This window comes from Oncorhynchus tshawytscha, unplaced genomic scaffold (genome assembly GCF_018296145.1).
Source record: "Oncorhynchus tshawytscha isolate Ot180627B unplaced genomic scaffold, Otsh_v2.0 Un_contig_4324_pilon_pilon, whole genome shotgun sequence".
In the NCBI taxonomy this organism is placed as follows: Eukaryota; Metazoa; Chordata; class Actinopteri; order Salmoniformes; family Salmonidae; genus Oncorhynchus; species Oncorhynchus tshawytscha.
Window position 1 is genome coordinate 26,885 of NW_024609799.1, and position 17,368 is coordinate 44,252.

General features: G+C 48.8%; 1 protein-coding gene across 1 annotated transcript in view; it reads left to right on the forward strand.

Moving 5' to 3' along the window:
• The first annotated feature begins 127 nt into the window (after positions 1-127).
• The window catches only part of ogal (O-GlcNAcase like), a 47,328-nt gene continuing 30,087 nt past the window's right edge, over positions 128-17,368 (forward strand). Inside the window, exons 1-10 of the mRNA XM_042318274.1 lie at positions 128-785; positions 3,877-3,928; positions 4,766-4,863; positions 5,469-5,599; positions 6,168-6,339; positions 6,663-6,761; positions 6,940-7,079; positions 9,548-9,689; positions 10,566-10,679; positions 10,896-11,164. Of these exons, the coding sequence (XP_042174208.1) occupies positions 719-785; positions 3,877-3,928; positions 4,766-4,863; positions 5,469-5,599; positions 6,168-6,339; positions 6,663-6,761; positions 6,940-7,079; positions 9,548-9,689; positions 10,566-10,679; positions 10,896-11,164 (1,284 nt within the window). The 5' untranslated portion in view covers positions 128-718. The remainder of the gene's footprint in view (positions 786-3,876; positions 3,929-4,765; positions 4,864-5,468; positions 5,600-6,167; positions 6,340-6,662; positions 6,762-6,939; positions 7,080-9,547; positions 9,690-10,565; positions 10,680-10,895; positions 11,165-17,368) is intronic.

The window sequence follows — 17,368 nt, forward strand, 5'->3', positions numbered from 1 at the left end:
TGGATGGATCCATGGACTGACAGATGAAGGAATATCTCAAACTCTACACTGTCAGTCTTCTTAAAGTGGAAATGAGTTGCTTAGTAAACAGCCAACCTTTTGGCTTTGAAGCTCACAATGTAGAAAATAATTAACCTGCGACACTATACATTTCCAAAACTACATTGACTTTGAAGAGGATGGTACAGGGTAATCACAAGCAAGACTAGTTTAAGATGAAGATGAATGAAGTTAAAGTAGACTTGTGAACTAATGCCAGTTTTTTTTATTTGACACGTTGATAAGATGGAGAGCGGACCCTTAAAGGAAATTGTACACTGTCTTTTTAAGCACGCACCAACCAGTAGCTTTACGTCGATCCACGACGGTACACGCGCATGGTTAACTAAAACAATATTTTCTTCACTTTTAATTATGATTCTTCCTATGAATGGCATTATACTGTATAATTGTGTAATACAACTTGTATCGCTTTATTTGGCGAACTACTGAGTCTGCGCACTAGGGAGCAATAAGGAACTCAACTATCATTCTAATAAAATCCCATGCAGAGCTACGTGGTTGACAAAAACACAGCTAGGCCATTTTGAGTGATCGATTGTCATTGAGTAACTTTACCTATAGCTCGATGTGCTACTAAAGACTTAATCTAACGCCAGATCAAATCATCTCCGGGACAGGTACACAAATTGAAACTACCTAGAACTTGGAGAAAACCATGCCGAAGCCGAGCGCTTCCAAGGCGACAGGGAAGACCCGCAGGTTCATCAGTGGTGTGGTGGAAGGTGAGAGTTCTACTCGTCATCACGTCAAATGATCTACCTACTATAAGATGTCAATCAAATGGCGTGCTGTAGGAAAAGCCTACAAATAGTGTCTGTTTTGAGTCAATGTAGTTACATTACGCCACATATTTCAGTGCATGTGTCAGATTATAATATGGTATATTTGGATATACACCATATTAAACTCAGCAACAAAAAAAGAAACGTCCTCTCACTGTCAACTGCGTTTATTTTCTAATTCTAGGAGGGCATTTTAGTTCTATTAAGACATTGTAATTGTATTAAGACATTCACATTCCACGAGGACATTCTAGTTCTATGAGTACATTCTAGTTATATGAAGACTTGCATTATCTGAGTACATTTTAGTTCTATGAGTACATTTGAGGTCTATGAGTACATTCTATTTCTCTGAGTACATTCTATTTCTCTGAGTACATTCTAGTTCTATGAGTACGTTCTAGTTCTATGAGTACGTTCTAGTTCTATGAGTACGTTCTAGTTCTATGAGTACGTTCTAGTTCTATGAGTACATTCTAGTTCTCTGAGTACGTTCTAGTTCTATGAGTACGTTCTAGTTCTATGAGTACGTTCTAGTTCTATGAGTACATTCTAGTTCTATGAGTACATTCTAGTTCTATGAAGACATTGTAAACGCAGCAAAAAAAGAAACGTCCTCTCTGTCAACTGCGTTTATTTTCAGCAAACTAAACATGTGTAAATATTTGTTTGAACATAAGGTTCAACAACTGAGACATAAACTGAACAAGTTCCACAGACATGTGACTAACAGAAATTGAATAATGTGTCCCTGAACAAAGGAGGGGTCAAAATCAAAAGTAACAGTCAGTATCTGGTGTGGCCACCAGCTGCATTAAATACTGCAGTGCATCTCCTCCTCATGGGCTGCGCCAGAGTTTCCGGTTCTTGCTGTGAGATGTTACCCCACTCTTCCACCAAGGCACCTGCAAGTTCCCGGACATTTCTGGGGGGAATGGTCCTAGCCCTCACCCTCCGATCCAACAGGTCCCAGACGTACTCAATGGGATTGGCTCTTCGCTGGCCACTGACATTCCTGTCTTTCAGGAAATCACGCACAGAACGAGCAGTATGGCTGGTGGCATTGTCATGCTGGAGGGTCATGTCAGGATGAGCCTGCAGGAAGGGTACCACATGAGGGAGGAGGATGTCTTCCCTATCATGCACAGCGTTGAGATTGCCTGCAATGACAACAAGCTCAGTTCGATGATGCTGTGACACACCGCCCCAGACCATGATGGACCCTCCACCTCCAAATCGATCCCGCTCCAGAGTACAGGCCTCTGTGTAACTCTCATTCCTTCGACAATAAACACAAATCCGGCCTCCCGGTTGGCGCAGTGGATAAGGGCGCTGTGCTGCAGCGCCAGCTGTGCCATCAGAGACTCTGGGTTCGCGCCCAGGCTCTGTCGTAACCGGCCGCGACCGGGAGGTCTGTGGGACGATGCACAATTGGCCTAGCGTCGTCCGGGTTAGGGAGGGTTTGGCCGGTAGGGATGTCCTTGTCTCATCGCGCACCAGCGACTCCTGTGGCGGGCCGGGCGCAGTGCGCACTAACCAAGGTTGCCAGGTGCACGGTGTTTCCTCCGACACATTGGTGCGGCTGGCTTCCGGGTTGGATGGCGCTGTGTTAAGAAGCAGGTTGGGTTGGTTGGGTTGTGTATCGGAGGACGCACGACTTTCAACCTTTGTCTCTCCTGAGCCCGTACGGGAGTTGTAGCGATGAGACAAGATAGTAGCTACTAAACAATTGGAAACCACGAAATTGGGGAGAAAAAGGGGTAAAAAAATCATTTTTCTTTTTAAATAAATAAAATAAACGCAAATCCGACCATCACCCCTGGTGAGACAAAACCGCGACTCGTCAGTGAAGAGCACTTTTTGCCAGTCCTGTCTGGTCCAGCGACGGTGGGTTTGTGCTCATAGGCGACGTTGCTGCCGGTGATGTCTGGTGATGACCTGCCTTTACAACAGGCAAACAAGCCCTCAGTCCAGCCTCTCTCCTCCTATTGCAGACAGTCTGAGCACTGATGGAGGGATTGTGCATTCCTGGTGTAACTCGGGCAGTAGTTGTTGCCATCCTGTACCTGTACAGCAGGTGTGATGTTCGGATGTACCGATCTTGTGCAGGTGTTGTTACACGTGGTCTGCCACTGCAAGAATGATCAGCTGTCCGTCCTGTCTCCCTGTAGCACTGTCTTAGGCGTCTCAGTGCAATTTATTGCACTGGCCACATCTGCAGTCCTCATGCCTCCTTGCAGCATGCCTAAGGCACGTTCACGCAGATGAGCAGGGACTCTGGGCATCTTTCTTTTGGTGTTTTTCAGAGTCAGTAGAAAGGCCTCTTTAGTGTCCTAAGTTTTCATAACTGTGACCTTAATTGCCTACCGTCTGTAAGCTGTTAGTGTCTTAACAACCATTTCACAGGTGCATGTTCATTAACTGTTTATGGGTCAATGAAACAGTGTTTAAACCCTTTACAATGAAGATCTGTGAAGTTATTTGGATTTTTACAAATTATCTTTGAAAGACAGGGTCCTGAAAAGGGGACGTTTCTCTTTTTGCTGAGTTTATATCAGGGATGGGAAACTCCAGTCCTGAGGGGTGGAGGGGTGTCACTTTCCCCCTATCTCTAGCAAACACAGCTGATTTAAGCTCATTGCTTTCTAAACTGAAGATGACTATTAGTTGATCGTTGGAGTCAGGTGTGTTAGCTGGGGCAAAAACAGTGACACCAATCAGGCTCTGGAGGACCGGAGTTACCCATCCCTGATATATATACAGTACCAGTCAAAAGCTTGGACACACCTACTCATTCCAGGGTTTTTATTTATTTTTTAAAACTATTTTCTACATTGTAGAATAACAGTGAAGACATCAAAACTATGAAATAACACATATGGAATCATGTAGTAAGCAAAAAAGGGTTCAACAAATGAAAATCTATTTTATATTCTTCAAAGCAGCCACCCGTTGCCTTGATGACAGCTTTGCTCTGTGCGCCACATTATGCGTGACAACTGTAAACGTTTATGACCTTTGCTTCACTCAGGCTTTTACGGGCGACCATGGACTATGGAACAGAGGACTGAGCTTTTCCAAAGGTAGTAAACCATTTCTAAACACACACTCACCCATACTCTTTCTCTCCCTCTTCATCATCCTCTTTCTCTCCCTCTTCATCATACTCTTTCTCTCCCTCTTCATCATACTCTTTCTCTCCCTCTTCATCATACTCTTTCTCTCCCTCTTCATCATACTCTTTCTCTCCCTCTTCATCATACTCTTTCTCTCCCTCTTCATCATACTCTTTCTCTCCCTCTTCTTCACAGGGAACTTATTATCCACCTTGTTGCTTTCACCGATCCAGTCCTTACAGGAAGTTGTTGCTTTCACCGATCCAGTCCTTACAGGAAGTTGTTGCTTTCACCGATCCAGTCCTTACAGGAAGTTGTTGCTTTCACCGATCCAGTCCTTACAGGAAGTTGTTCCTTTCACCGATCCAGTCCTTACAGGAAGTTGTTGCTTTCACCGATCCAGTCCTTACAGGAAGTTGTTCCTTTCACCGATCCAGTCCTTACAGGAAGTTGTTGCTTTCACCGATCCAGTCCTTACAGGAAGTTGTTGCTTTCACCGATCCAGTCCTTACAGGAAGTTGTTCCTTTCACCGATCCAGTCGTTACAGGAAGTTGTTCCTTTCACCGATCCAGTCCTTACAGGAAGTTGTTCCTTTCACCGATCCAGTCCTTACACGAAGTTGCCGCTTTCACCGATCCAGTCCTTACAGGAAGTTGCCGCTTTCACCGATCCAGCCCTTATAGGAAGTTGTTGCTTCCACCGATCCAGTCCTGACAGGAAGTTGTTGCTTTTCCAGAAGTGTCTCATACAGTGTGTTTGTTTGTGTAGAGAGCAGAAGTGTCTCAGTGTGTTTGTTTGTGTAGGGAGAAGAAGTGGGGTCTGAACACGTACCTCTACGCCCCTAAAGATGACTACAAACACAGAATGTACTGGAGGGACCTGTACTCACCTGAGGAGGCAGGTTAGGAGGACACAGCGTCTCTCACACACACACACACACACACACACACACACACACACACACACACAGCGTTGCAAACCCCTGACCCCTGTGGCCTATCAGTACCACCTAGTTACACCCCACCCTTAGTTCAGATAAGAGACATAGTGATTGTGATGTGTGTTGTTGTGGCGTTGCCTAGGAGATGCAGCTCCATACTGTTGATATGTTGTCATGTCAGATCATCGTTGATGCCCTCACTTTGACCTGAAGATCCACTCCCATTTACCTTTTGATCTACTTTGATTTAATTGATCTACTTAGCAACTATCGCATTGTTGTGAAAGCCTCTGTCTCGAATGACCATTTCCCTCAGATAGTAGAAGTAGATGGTGCACGTCTTTAGGTCTGAGACATGGACAAATAAAATGTGTTCTTGTCAATCCATTTACCTGGTTAAGTGAAGTTATAATTGTATTTTTATTTTACTTTGACGTGGCACCATCTTCCCTAATCTATACAGCATGTACAGGATATATAATGCACGACCTTGGACCTGGTCAAAAGTAGTGCACTATAAAGGGAATAGGGTGCCATTTGGGGTGAATCTTAATCTTCTGTTCCAGAGAAACTGGTTGCTCTGATAACTGCAGCGAAGAAGAACGGAGTGGACTTCATCTACGCCATTTCCCCTGGACTGGACATCACATTCTCCAACCCCAAAGAGGTTGCCACCCTGAAGAGGAAACTGGACCAGGTGATGTTCTAGAACCATGGTAACCTAGAACTGGACCAGGTGATGTTGTAGAACCATGGTAACCTAGAACTGGACCAGGTGATGTTCTAGAACCATGGTAACCTGGAACTGGACCAGGTGATGTTCTAGAACCATGGTAACCTAGAACTGGACTAGGTGATGTTCTAGAACCATGGTAACCTAGAACTGGACCAGGTGATGTTCTAGAACCATGGTAACCGAGAACTGGAGCAGGTGATGTTCTAGAACCATGGTAGCCTAGAACTGGAGCAGGTGATGTTCTAGAACCATGGTAACCTAGAACTGGAGCAGGTGATGTTCTAGAACCATGGTAACCTAGAACTGGAGCAGGTGATGTTCTAGAACCATGGTAACCTAGAACTGGACCAGGTGATGTTCCAGAACCATGGTAACCTAGAACTGGACCAGGTGATGTTCTAGAACCATGGTAACCTAGAACTGGACCAAGTGATGTTCCAGAACTATGGTAGCCTAGAACTGGACCAAGTGGGGCTATTAGAACTATGTTTAGAGAGAAAAGCTGATTTCTCCTCCCTTCCTCTTCCAGGTGAGTGGGTTCGGCTGCAGTTCCTTCTCCCTCCTCTTCGACGACATCGAGACAGAGATGTGTCCGGCGGACAAGCAGGCATTCAGCTCGTTCGCCCACGCCCAGGTAGCTGTCACCAATGAGGTGTTCACACACCTGGGACAGCCTGACACCTTCCTCTTCTGCCCCACAGGTGAGGTCAGAGGTCGGACCATCACCTCAGAATCAGAATGATCTAGAATATACAAACGGTCAGTCAGACCCATAGAAATAGAATCAGAAGGATCTAGAATGGACATTCCAATTCCATACCAACATTCCAATGTCAGACAACCGCACCGTGAGAAGGTCATTGTAATTAAAAGCAGTGTTCCATTACATGTTGGTTGCTGGCAGCCATATTGGACACACCCTGTTTTAAGATTCAATATAAATTATTTATTTTCTCACAATTTGCTGCTTTTTGCAAGAGTCGTCAAGGACTAGAATGTCTGTGTGTGTTGTGGTTTGTTTCAGATTACTGTGCAGCATTCTGCACTCCTAACGTCTCCCAGTCGGCCTACCTTCACACTGTGGGAGAGAACCTCCTACCTGGGATTGATGTTCTCTGGACAGGTGAGACCAGACAGGAAGTCACTTTCCTTCCTTTTGTTTCCCACCAACTATGTTCTGTTTCCTAATTTAGCTCCTGGAATGTTTCCTCGGATGAGTGAGTTTTAAGGACATTACAAAGCGCAGTGTAAAGACTATCAGGCATCCCATCTAACCCACTCTATGCTATCCTGTCCTGCAGGTCCTAAGGTGGTGTCGCACCACATCACGGTAGAGTCCATTGTAGAGGTGTCCTCCGTCCTGAAGAGGGCGCCGGTTATCTGGGACAACATCCACGCCAATGACTACGACCCCCAGAGAATCTTCATGGGACCATACAAGGTGTCTATTATTAATACTATGACCCCAGGGGATGAGACCATACAAGGTGTCTATTAATACTATGACCCCAGAGGATGAGACCATACAAGGTGTCTATTATTAATACTATGACCCCAGGGGATGAGACCATACAAGGTGTCTATTAATACTATGACCCCAGAGGATGAGACCATACAAGGTGTCTGTTATTAATACTATGACCCCAGAGGATGAGACCATACAAGGTGTCTATTATTAATACTATGACCCCAGAGGATGAGACCATACAAGGTGTCTATTATTAATACTATGAGACCATACAAGGTGTCTATTAATACTATGACCCCAGAGGATGAGACCATACAAGGTGTCTATTAATACTATGACCCCAGAGGATGAGACCATACAAGGTGTCTATTAATACTATGACCCCAGAGGATGAGACCATACAAGGTGTATGTTATTAATACTATGACCCCAGAGGATGAGACCATACAAGGTGTCTATTATTAATACTATGACCCCAGAGGATGAGACCATACAAGGTGTCTATTATTAATACTATGACCCCAGGGGATGAGACCATACAAGGTGTCTATTATTAATACTATGACCCCAGGGGATGAGACCATACAAGGTGTCTATTATTAATACTATGACCCCAGGGGATGAGACCATACAAGGTGTCTATTATTAATACTATGACCCCAGGGGATGAGACCATACAAGGTGTCTATTATTAATACTATGACCCCAGGGGATGAGACCATACAAGGTGTCTATTATTAATACTATGACCCCAGAGGATGAGACCATACAAGGTGTCTATTATTAATACTATGACCCCAGAGGATGAGACCATACAAGGTGTCTATTATTAATACTATGACCCCAGGGGATGAGACCATACAAGGTGTCTGTTATTAATACTATGACCCCAGAGGATGAGACCATACAAGGTGTCTATTATTAATACTATGACCCCAGGGGATGAGACCATACAAGGTGTCTATTATTAATACTATGACCCCAGGGGATGAGACCATACAAGGTGTCTATTATTAATACTATGACCCCAGGGGATGAGACCATACAAGGTGTCTATTATTAATACTATGACCCCAGGGGATGAGACCATACAAGGTGTCTCTATTATTAATAGACTTTTCTATTCACCTTCTATTGTGGAAGGTTTATGATAATTATTAATTGTCTATTCAACCACTATTGTCTATATAATGCACTACTATTGCACTATAAGCAGTGTTCTGTAAGCAGTGTTCTGTAAGCAGTGTTCTAGAAGCAGTGTTCTGGAAGCAGTGTTCTGGAAGCAGTGTTCTAGAAGCAGTGTTCTGTAAGCAGTGTTCTGGAAGCAGTGTTCTGGAACAGTGTTCTGGAACCCTAGGGAAGCAGTGTTCTAGAAGAGTGTTCTGCAAGCAGTGTTCTGGAAGCAGTGTTCTGGAAGCAGTGTTCTGGAAGCAGTGTTACTATGACCCCAGAGTGTTCTACAGTGTTCTGGAAGCAGTGTTCTGGAAGCAGTGTTCTGGAAACAGTGAGAAGCAGTGTTGAGAACAGTGTTCTGGAAGCAGTGTTCTGGAAACAGTGTTCTGTTCTGAAACAGTGTTCTGGATTAAAAGTGACAGTGTTCTGAAGCAGTGTTCTGGAAGCAGTGTTCTTCTGAACCAGTGTTCTAGAAGCAGTGTTCTAGAAGCAGTGTTCTAGAACAGTATTAAGCAGTGTTCTAGAAGCAGTGTTCTAGAAGCAGTGTTCTGGAAGCAGTGTTCTGGAAGCAGTGTTCTAGAAGCAGTGTTCTAAACAGTGTTCTAGAAGCAGTGTTCTGGAAATGCAGTGTTCTGGAAACAGTGTTCTGGAACAGTGTTCTGGAAGACCATACAGTGTTCTCTTCTTAGGATCTAAACAGTGTTCTAGAAGCAGTGTTCTGAACAGTGTTCTGGAAGCAGTGTTCTAGAAGCAGTGTTCTAGAAGCAGTGTTCTGGAAGCAGTGTTCTGGAAACAGTGTTCTAGAAGCAGTGTTCTATTAAACAGTGTTCTGGAAACAGTGTTCTAGAAGCAGTGTTCTGGAAACAGTGTCTAGAAGCAGTGCCCCCCAAGCAGTGTTCTGCAGAACAGTGTTCAGAAGCAGTGTTCTGGCAAAGACAGTGTTCTAGAGCAGTGTTCTGTAAGCAGTGTTCTGGAAGCAGTGTTCTGTAAGCAGTGTTCTGTAAGCAGTGTTCTGTAAGCAGTGTTCTAGAAGCAGTGTTCTGGAAGCAGTGTTCTGGAAGCAGTGTTCAGAAGCAGTGTTCTAGAAGCAGTGTTCTGGAAGCAGTGTTCTGGAAGCAGTGTTCTAGAAGCAGTGTTCTAGAAGCAGTGGTAGACGGGGAATATGTTAATAGTAGATGTAGAATAATAGAGAAGTTTTTCTCCTCCACTACTGTGGTCCTCTTCTCTCCCCCACCCCCCCAATTCGCTACATGTCTTCCTCTTCTTAGGATCGTCCCACAGACCTGATCCCCAAGCTGAGAGGGGTGCTGACCAACCCTAACTGTGAGTACCACCCTAACTTCGTGGCGATCCACACCCTGGCGACGTGGTGCCGGTCTGAAGGAGGAGGAGACAGAGAGACGTGGAGATGAGTGAGTATCTATGAGGTGTTACTGATTTACACTCCTTTTAATGCCCCCAATCCATCCCCTGAAGTCTATGGGAGGCCTCAGCCCCAATCCATCCCCTGAGTGCCATGCAGAACCCCCCAATCCATCCCCTGAGTGCCATGCAGGGCCCCCAATCCATCCCCTGAGTGCCATATCGCCCCCAATCCAGAGTGCCATGCAGAGAGGCCTCGGCCCCCAATCCATCCCCTGAGTGCCATGCAGAGAGGCCTCGCCCCCAATCCATCCCCCCCAATCCATCCCCCTGAGTGCCATGCAGAGAGGCCTCGCCCCCAATCCATCCCCTGAGTGCCATGCAGAGAGGCCTCGCCCCCAATCCATCCCCCCAATCCATCCCCTGAGTGCCATGCAGAGAGGCCTCATGAGAGGCCCCCAATCCATCCCCTGAGTGCCATGCAGAGAGGCCAATCCATCCCCTGAGTGCCTCCCCCAATCCATCCCCTGAGTGCCATGCAGGCCTCGCCCCCAATCCAGAGGCCTCAGAGAGGCCTCGCCCCCAATCCATCCCCTGAGTGCCATGCAGAGAGGCCATGCAGAGGGCCCCCAATCCATCCCCCCCAATCCATCCCCTGAGTGCCATGCAGAGAGGCCTCGCCCCCAATCCATCCCCTGAGTGCCATGCAGAGAGGCCTCGCCCCCAATCCATCCCCTGAGTGCCATGCAGAGAGGCCTCGCCCCCAATCCATCCCCTGAGTGCCATGCAGAGAGGCATCGGCACCCTGTTTTAGTTTTTGGTATGACTCAACCTGGGGGATCGAACCCCCAACCTTCCAATCTTAGGATGAACCACAATGCCAATGAGTTAAACTAAACCTAAACTACGTCATCGCCCCAGCAGGTGGTGATGATGATGATGAGGCAGGCTCAGACCCCTGCTACAGCCCCAAGAGAGCCCTCACCCTGGCCCTGACTGACTGGCTACAGGAGTTCCTCAGCACGGACCAGCCTGGAGGTACAGAGGGGAAAGATGACCAACCAAGAGGGCAGCTTCAACAGTCAATACAACTTTATTTATCCCCTCGTGGGCAAACACATGAAAACCACACAAACACAACACATCCTCGTCTCCATGAGGACCGTGATTCCAGATCCACTTTTTAATTACATCTACTCATTGTGAAGAGATAAAACGGATGAATTAACTCTCTGGCTGTCGTCTTCACCTCAGGCCCTCGACCTCTGAACCCCACCCACCTGAAGAAAGAGTCCTCTGACGAGGAGCCCATGCAGACTGACGTGGGAGACCCTGTGTACGTGCCAGGTTCTGGGGACAACCCCCTGTTCACTGCAGAACCCCTGACCCTGGACGATCTCCAGCTCCTCTCAGAACTGTTCTACCTGCCGTATGAACACGGTTCTACTGCTAGAACCATGCTGACGGAACTGGACTGGCTGAAAGCACACAGAGAAGCAGTGGGAGATGCAGAGACTGAGATGGTGAGGAGTGTGTGTGTGTTGGGACTGAGATGGTGAGGAGTGTGTGTGTGTGTTGGGACTGAGATGGTGAGGAGTGTGTGTGTGTGTGTGTGTGTGTATGTTGGGACTGAGATGGTGAGGAGTGTGTGTGTGTGTTGGGACTGAGATGGTGAGGAGTGTGTGTGTGTGTTGGGACTGAGATGGTGAGGAGTGTGTGTGTGTGTTGGGACTGAGATGGTGAGGAGTGTGTGTTGGGACTGAGATGGTGAGGAGTGTGTGTGTGTTGGGACTGAGATGGTGAGGAGTGTGTGTGTGTGTTGGGACTGAGATGGTGAGGAGTGTGTGTGTGTGTTGGGACTGAGATGGTGAGCAGAGTGTGTGTGTGTTGGGACTGAGATGGTGAGGAGTGTGTGTGTGTTGGGACTGAGATGGTGAGGAGTGTGTGTGTGTGTTGGGACTGAGATGGTGAGGAGTGTGTGTGTGTGTTGGGACTGAGATGGTGAGGAGTGTGTGTGTGTTGGGACTGAGATGGTGAGGTGTGTGTGTGTGTTGGGACTGAGATGGTGAGGAGTGTGTGTGTGTTGGGACTGAGATGGTGAGGGAGTGTGTGTGTGTGTTGGGACTGAGATGGTGAGGAGTGTGTGTGTGTGTTGGGACTGAGATGGTGAGGAGTGTGTGTGTGTTGGGACTGAGATGGTGAGGAGTGTGTGTGTGTGTTGGGACTGAGATGGTGTGTGTGTGTGTGTTGGGACTGAGATGGTGAGGAGTGTGTGTGTGTGTGTGGGACTGAGATGAGTGAGGAGTGTGTGTGTATTGGGACTGAGATGGTGAGGAGTGTGTGTGTATTGGGACTGAGATGGTGAGGAGTGTGTGTGTGTGTGTTGGGACTGAGATGGTGAGGAGTGTGTGTGTGTGTTGGGACTGAGATGGTGAGGAGTGTGTGTGTGTGTGGGGACTGAGATGGTGAGGAGTGTGTGTGTGTGTGTGTTGGGACTGAGATGGTGAGGAGTGTGTGTGTGTGTGGGACTGAGATGGTGAGGAGTGTGTGTGTGTGTGTGTGGGGACTGAGATGGTGAGGAGTGTGTGTGTGTGTTGGGGACTGAGATGGTGAGGAGTGTGTGTGTGTGTTGGGACTGAGATGGTGAGGAGTGTGTGTGTGTTGGGGACTGAGATGGTGAGGAGTGTGTGTGTGTGTGTGTGTGGGACTGAGATGGTGAGGAGTGTGTGTGTGTGTTGGGACTGAGATGGTGAGGAGTGTGTGTGTGTGTTGGGACTGAGATGGTGAGGAGTGTGTGTGTGTGTTGGGACTGAGATGGTGAGGAGTGTGTGTGTTGTGGGGACTGGGATGGTGAGGGTGTGTGTGTGTGTGGGGACTGAGATGGTGAGAAGTGTGTGTGTTGGGACTGAGATGGTGAGGAGTGTGTTGGGACAGATGGTGAGGAGTGTGTGTGTGTTGGGACTGAGATGGTGAGGAGTGTGTGTGTGTTGGGACTGAGATGGTGAGGAGTGTGTGTGTGTGTTGGGACTGAGATGGTGAGGAGTGTGTGTGTGTGTTGGGACTGAGATGGTGAGGAGTGTGTGTGTGTGTGGGGACTGAGATGGTGAGGAGTGTGTGTGTGTGTGGGGACTGAGATGGTGAGGAGTGTGTGTGTGTGTGGGGACTGAGATGGTGAGGAGTGTGTGTGTTGGGACTGAGATGGTGAGGAGTGTGTGTGTGTGTTGGGACTGAGATGGTGAGGAGTGTGTGTGTGTGTTGGGACTGAGATGGTGAGGTATGTGTGTGTGTGTGTTGGGACTGAGATGGTGAGGAGTGTGTGTGTGCTGGGACTGAGATGGTGAGAGTGTGTGTGTGTTGGGACTGAGATGGTGAGTGTGTGTGTGTGTGTTGGGACTGAGATGGTGAGGAGTGTGTGTGTGTGTTGGGACTGAGATGGTGAGGAGTGTGTTGGGACAGATGGTGAGGAGGGTGTGTGTGTGTGGGGACTGAGATGGTGAGGAGGGTGTGTGTGTTGGGACTGAGATGGTGAGGAGGGTGTGTGTGTTGGGACTGAGATGGTGAGGAGTATGTGTGTGTTGGGACTGAGATGGTGAGGAGGGTGTGTGTGTTGGGACTGAGATGGTGAGGAGTGTGTGTGTGTTGGGACTGAGATGGTGAGGTGTGTGTGTGTGTTGGGACTGAGATGGTGAGGTGTGTGTGTGTGTTGGGACTGAGATGGTGAGGTGTGTGTGTGTGTGTTGGGACTGAGATGGTGAGGAGTGCGTGTGTGTTGGGACTGAGATGGTGAGGAGTGTGTGTGTTGGGACTGAGATGGTGAGGAGTGTGTGTGTGTTGGGACTGAGATGGTGAGGAGTGTGTGTGTGTTGGGACTGAGATGGTGAGGAGTGTGTTGGGACAGATGGTGAGGAGTGTGTGTGTGTTGGGACTGAGATGGTGAGGAGTGTGTGTGTGTGTTGGGACTGAGATGGTGAGGAGTGTGTGTGTGTGTTGGGACTGAGATGGTGAGGAGTGTGTGTGTGTGTTGGGACTGAGATGGTGAGGAGTGTGTGTGTGTGTGTTGGGACTGAGATGGTGAGGTGTGTGTGTGTGTTGGGACTGAGATGGTGAGGTGTGTGTGTGTGTTGGGACTGAGATGGTGAGGAGTGCGTGTGTGTTGGGACTGAGATGGTGAGGAGTGTGTGTGTTGGGACTGAGATGGTGAGGAGTGTGTGTGTGTTGGGACTGAGATGGTGAGGAGTGTGTGTGTGTTGGGACTGAGATGGTGAGGAGTGTGTTGGGACAGATGGTGAGGAGTGTGTGTGTGTTGGGACTGAGATGGTGAGGAGTGTGTGTGTGTGTTGGGACTGAGATGGTGAGGAGTGTGTGTGTGTGTGTTGGGACTGAGATGGTGAGGAGTGTGTGTGTGTGTTGGGACTGAGATGGTGAGGTGTGTGTGTGTGTTGGGACTGAGATGGTGAGGTGTGTGTGTGTGTTGGGACTGAGATGGTGAGGAGTGTGTGTTGGGACTGAGATGGTGAGGTGTGTGTGTGTGTGTTGGGACTGAGATGGTGAGGAGTGTGTTGGGACAGATGGTGAGGAGTGTGTGTGTGTTAGGACTGAGATGGTGAGGAGTGTGTGTGTTGGGACTGAGATGGTGAGGAGTGTGTGTGTTGGGACTGAGATGGTGAGGAGTGTGTGTGTGTTGGGACTGAGATGGTGAGGAGTGTGTGTGTGTTGGGACTGAGATGGTGAGGAGTGTGTGTGTGTTGGGACTGAGATGGTGAGGAGTGTGTGTGTGTTGGGACTGAGATGGTGAGGAGTGTGTGTGTGTTGGGACTGAGATGGTGAGGAGTGTGTGTGTGTTGGGACTGAGATGGTGAGGAGTGTGTGTGTGTTGGGACTGAGATGGTGAGGAGTGTGTGTGTGTGTGTTGGGACTGAGATGGTGAGGAGTGTGTGTGTGTGTGTGTGTTGGGACTGAGATGGTGAGGTGTGTGTGTGTGTGTGTGTGTGTGTTGGGACTGAGATGGTGAGGAGTGTGTGTGTGTGTGTTGGGACTGAGATGGTGAGGAGTGTGTGTGTGTGTGTTGGGACTGAGATGGTGAGGAGTGTGTGTGTGTGTTGGGACTGAGATGGTGAGGAGTGTGTGTGTGTTGGGACTGAGATGGTGAGGAGTGTGTGTGTGTGTGTTGGGACTGAGATGGTGAGGAGTGTGTGTGTGTGTGTGTGTTGGGACTGAGATGGTGAGGAGTGTGTGTTGGGACTGAGATGGTGAGGATGGTGTGTGTGTGTGTTGGGACTGAGATGGTGAGGAGTGTGTGTGTGTTGGGACTGAGATGGTGAGGAGGTGTGTGTGTTGGGACTGAGATGGTGAGGAGTGTGTGTGTGTGGGACTGAGATGGTGAGGAGGTGTGTGTGCTGGGACTGAGATGGTGAGGAGTGTGTGTGTGTTGGGACTGAGATGGTGAGGAGTGTGTGTGTGTTGGGACTGAGATGGTGAGGAGGGTGTGTGTGTGTTGGGACTGAGATGGTGAGGAGTGTGTGTGTGTGTTGGGACTGAGATGGTGAGGAGTGTGTGTGTGTGTGTTGGGACTGAGATGGTGAGTGTGTGTGTGTTGGGACTGAGATGGTGAGGAGTGTGTGTGTGTGTTGGGACTGAGATGGTGAGGAGTGTGTGTGTGTGTGTTGGGACTGAGATGGTGAGGTAGTGTGTGTGTGTTGGGACTGAGATGGTGAGGAGTGTGTGTGTGCTGGGACTGAGATGGTGAGGAGTGTGTGTGTGTTGGGACTGAGATGGTGAGGTGTGTGTGTGTGTTGGGACTGAGATGGTGAGGAGTGTGTGTGTGTGTTGGGACTGAGATGGTGAGGAGTGTGTTGGGACAGATGGTGAGGAGGGTGTGTGTGTGTGGGGACTGAGATGGTGAGGAGGTGTGTGTGTTGGGACTGAGATGGTGAGGAGTGTGTGTGTGTTGGGACTGAGATGGTGAGGAGTATGTGTGTGTTGGGACTGAGATGGTGAGGAGGGTGTGTGTGTTGGGACTGAGATGGTGAGGAGTGTGTGTGTGTTGGGACTGAGATGGTGAGGTGTGTGTGTGTGTTGGGACTGAGATGGTGAGGTGTGTGTGTGTGTGTTGGGACTGAGATGGTGAGGAGTGTGTGTGTGTTGGGACTGAGATGGTGAGGAGCGTGTGTGTTGGGACTGAGATGGTGAGGAGTGTGTGTGTGTTGGGACTGAGATGGTGAGGAGTGTGTTGGGACAGATGGTGAGGAGTGTGTGTGTGTTGGGACTGAGATGGTGAGGAGTGTGTGTGTGTGTTGGGACTGAGATGGTGAGGAGTGTGTGTGTGTGTTGGGACTGAGATGGTGAGGAGTGTGTGTGTGTTGGGACTGAGATGGTGAGGTGTGTGTGTGTGTGTTGGGACTGAGATGGTGAGGTGTGTGTGTGTGTTGGGACTGAGATGGTGAGGTGTGTGTGTGTGTTGGGACTGAGATGGTGAGGTGTGTGTGTGTTGGGACTGAGATGGTGAGGAGTGCGTGTGTGTTGGGACTGAGATGGTGAGGAGTGTGTGTGTTGGGACTGAGATGGTGAGGAGTGTGTGTGTGTTGGGACTGAGATGGTTAGGAGTGTGTGTGTGTTGGGACTGAGATGGTGAGGAGTGTGTTGGGACAGATGGTGAGGAGTGTGTGTGTGTTGGGACTGAGATGGTGAGGAGTGTGTGTGTGTGTTGGGACTGAGATGGTGAGGAGGTGTGTGTGTGTGTGTTGGGACTGAGATGGTGAGGAGTGTGTGTGTGTGTTGGGACTGAGATGGTGAGGTGTGTGTGTGTGTTGGGACTGAGATGGTGAGGTGTGTGTGTGTGTTGGGACTGAGATGGTGAGGAGTGTGTGTTGGGACTGAGATGGTGAGGAGTGTGTGTGTGTGTTGGGACTGAGATGGTGAGGAGTGTGTGTGTGTGTTGGGACAGATGGTGAGGAGTGTGTGTGTGTTGGGACTGAGATGGTGAGGAGTGTGTGTGTGTTGGGACTGAGATGGTGAGGTGTGTGTGTGTTGGGACTGAGATGGTGAGGAGTGTGTGTGTGTTGGGACTGAGATGGTGAGGAGTGTGTGTGTGTTGGGACTGAGATGGTGAGGAGTGTGTGTGTGTTGGGACTGAGATGGTGAGGAGTGTGTGTGTGTTGGGACTGAGATGGTGAGGAGTGTGTGTGTGTTGGGACTGAGATGGTGAGGAGTGTGTGTGTGTGTGTTGGGACTGAGATGGTGAGGAGTGTGTGTGTGTGTGTGTTGGGACTGAGATGGTGAGGAGTGTGTGTGTGTGTGTGTGTTGGGACTGAGATGGTGAGGAGTGTGTGTGTGTGTGTGTGTTGGGACTGAGATGGTGAGGAGTGTGTGTGTGTGTGTGGACTGAGATGGTGAGGAGTGTGTGTGTGTGTGTGTTGGGACTGAGATGGTGAGGAGTGTGTGTGTGTGTTGGGACTGAGATGGTGAGGAGTGTGTGTGTGTGTTGGGACTGAGATGGTGAGGTGTGTGTGTGTGTGTGTGTGTGTTGGGACTGAGATGGTGAGGAGTGTGTGTGTGTGTGTGTTGGGACTGAGATGGTGAGGAGTGTGTGTGTGTGTGTGTGTTGGGACTGAGATGGTGAGGAGTGTGTGTGTGTTGGGACTGAGATGGTGAGGAGTGTGTGTGTGTGTTGGGACTGAGATGGTGAGGAGTGTGTGTGTGTGTTGGGACTGAGATGGTGAGGAGGGTGT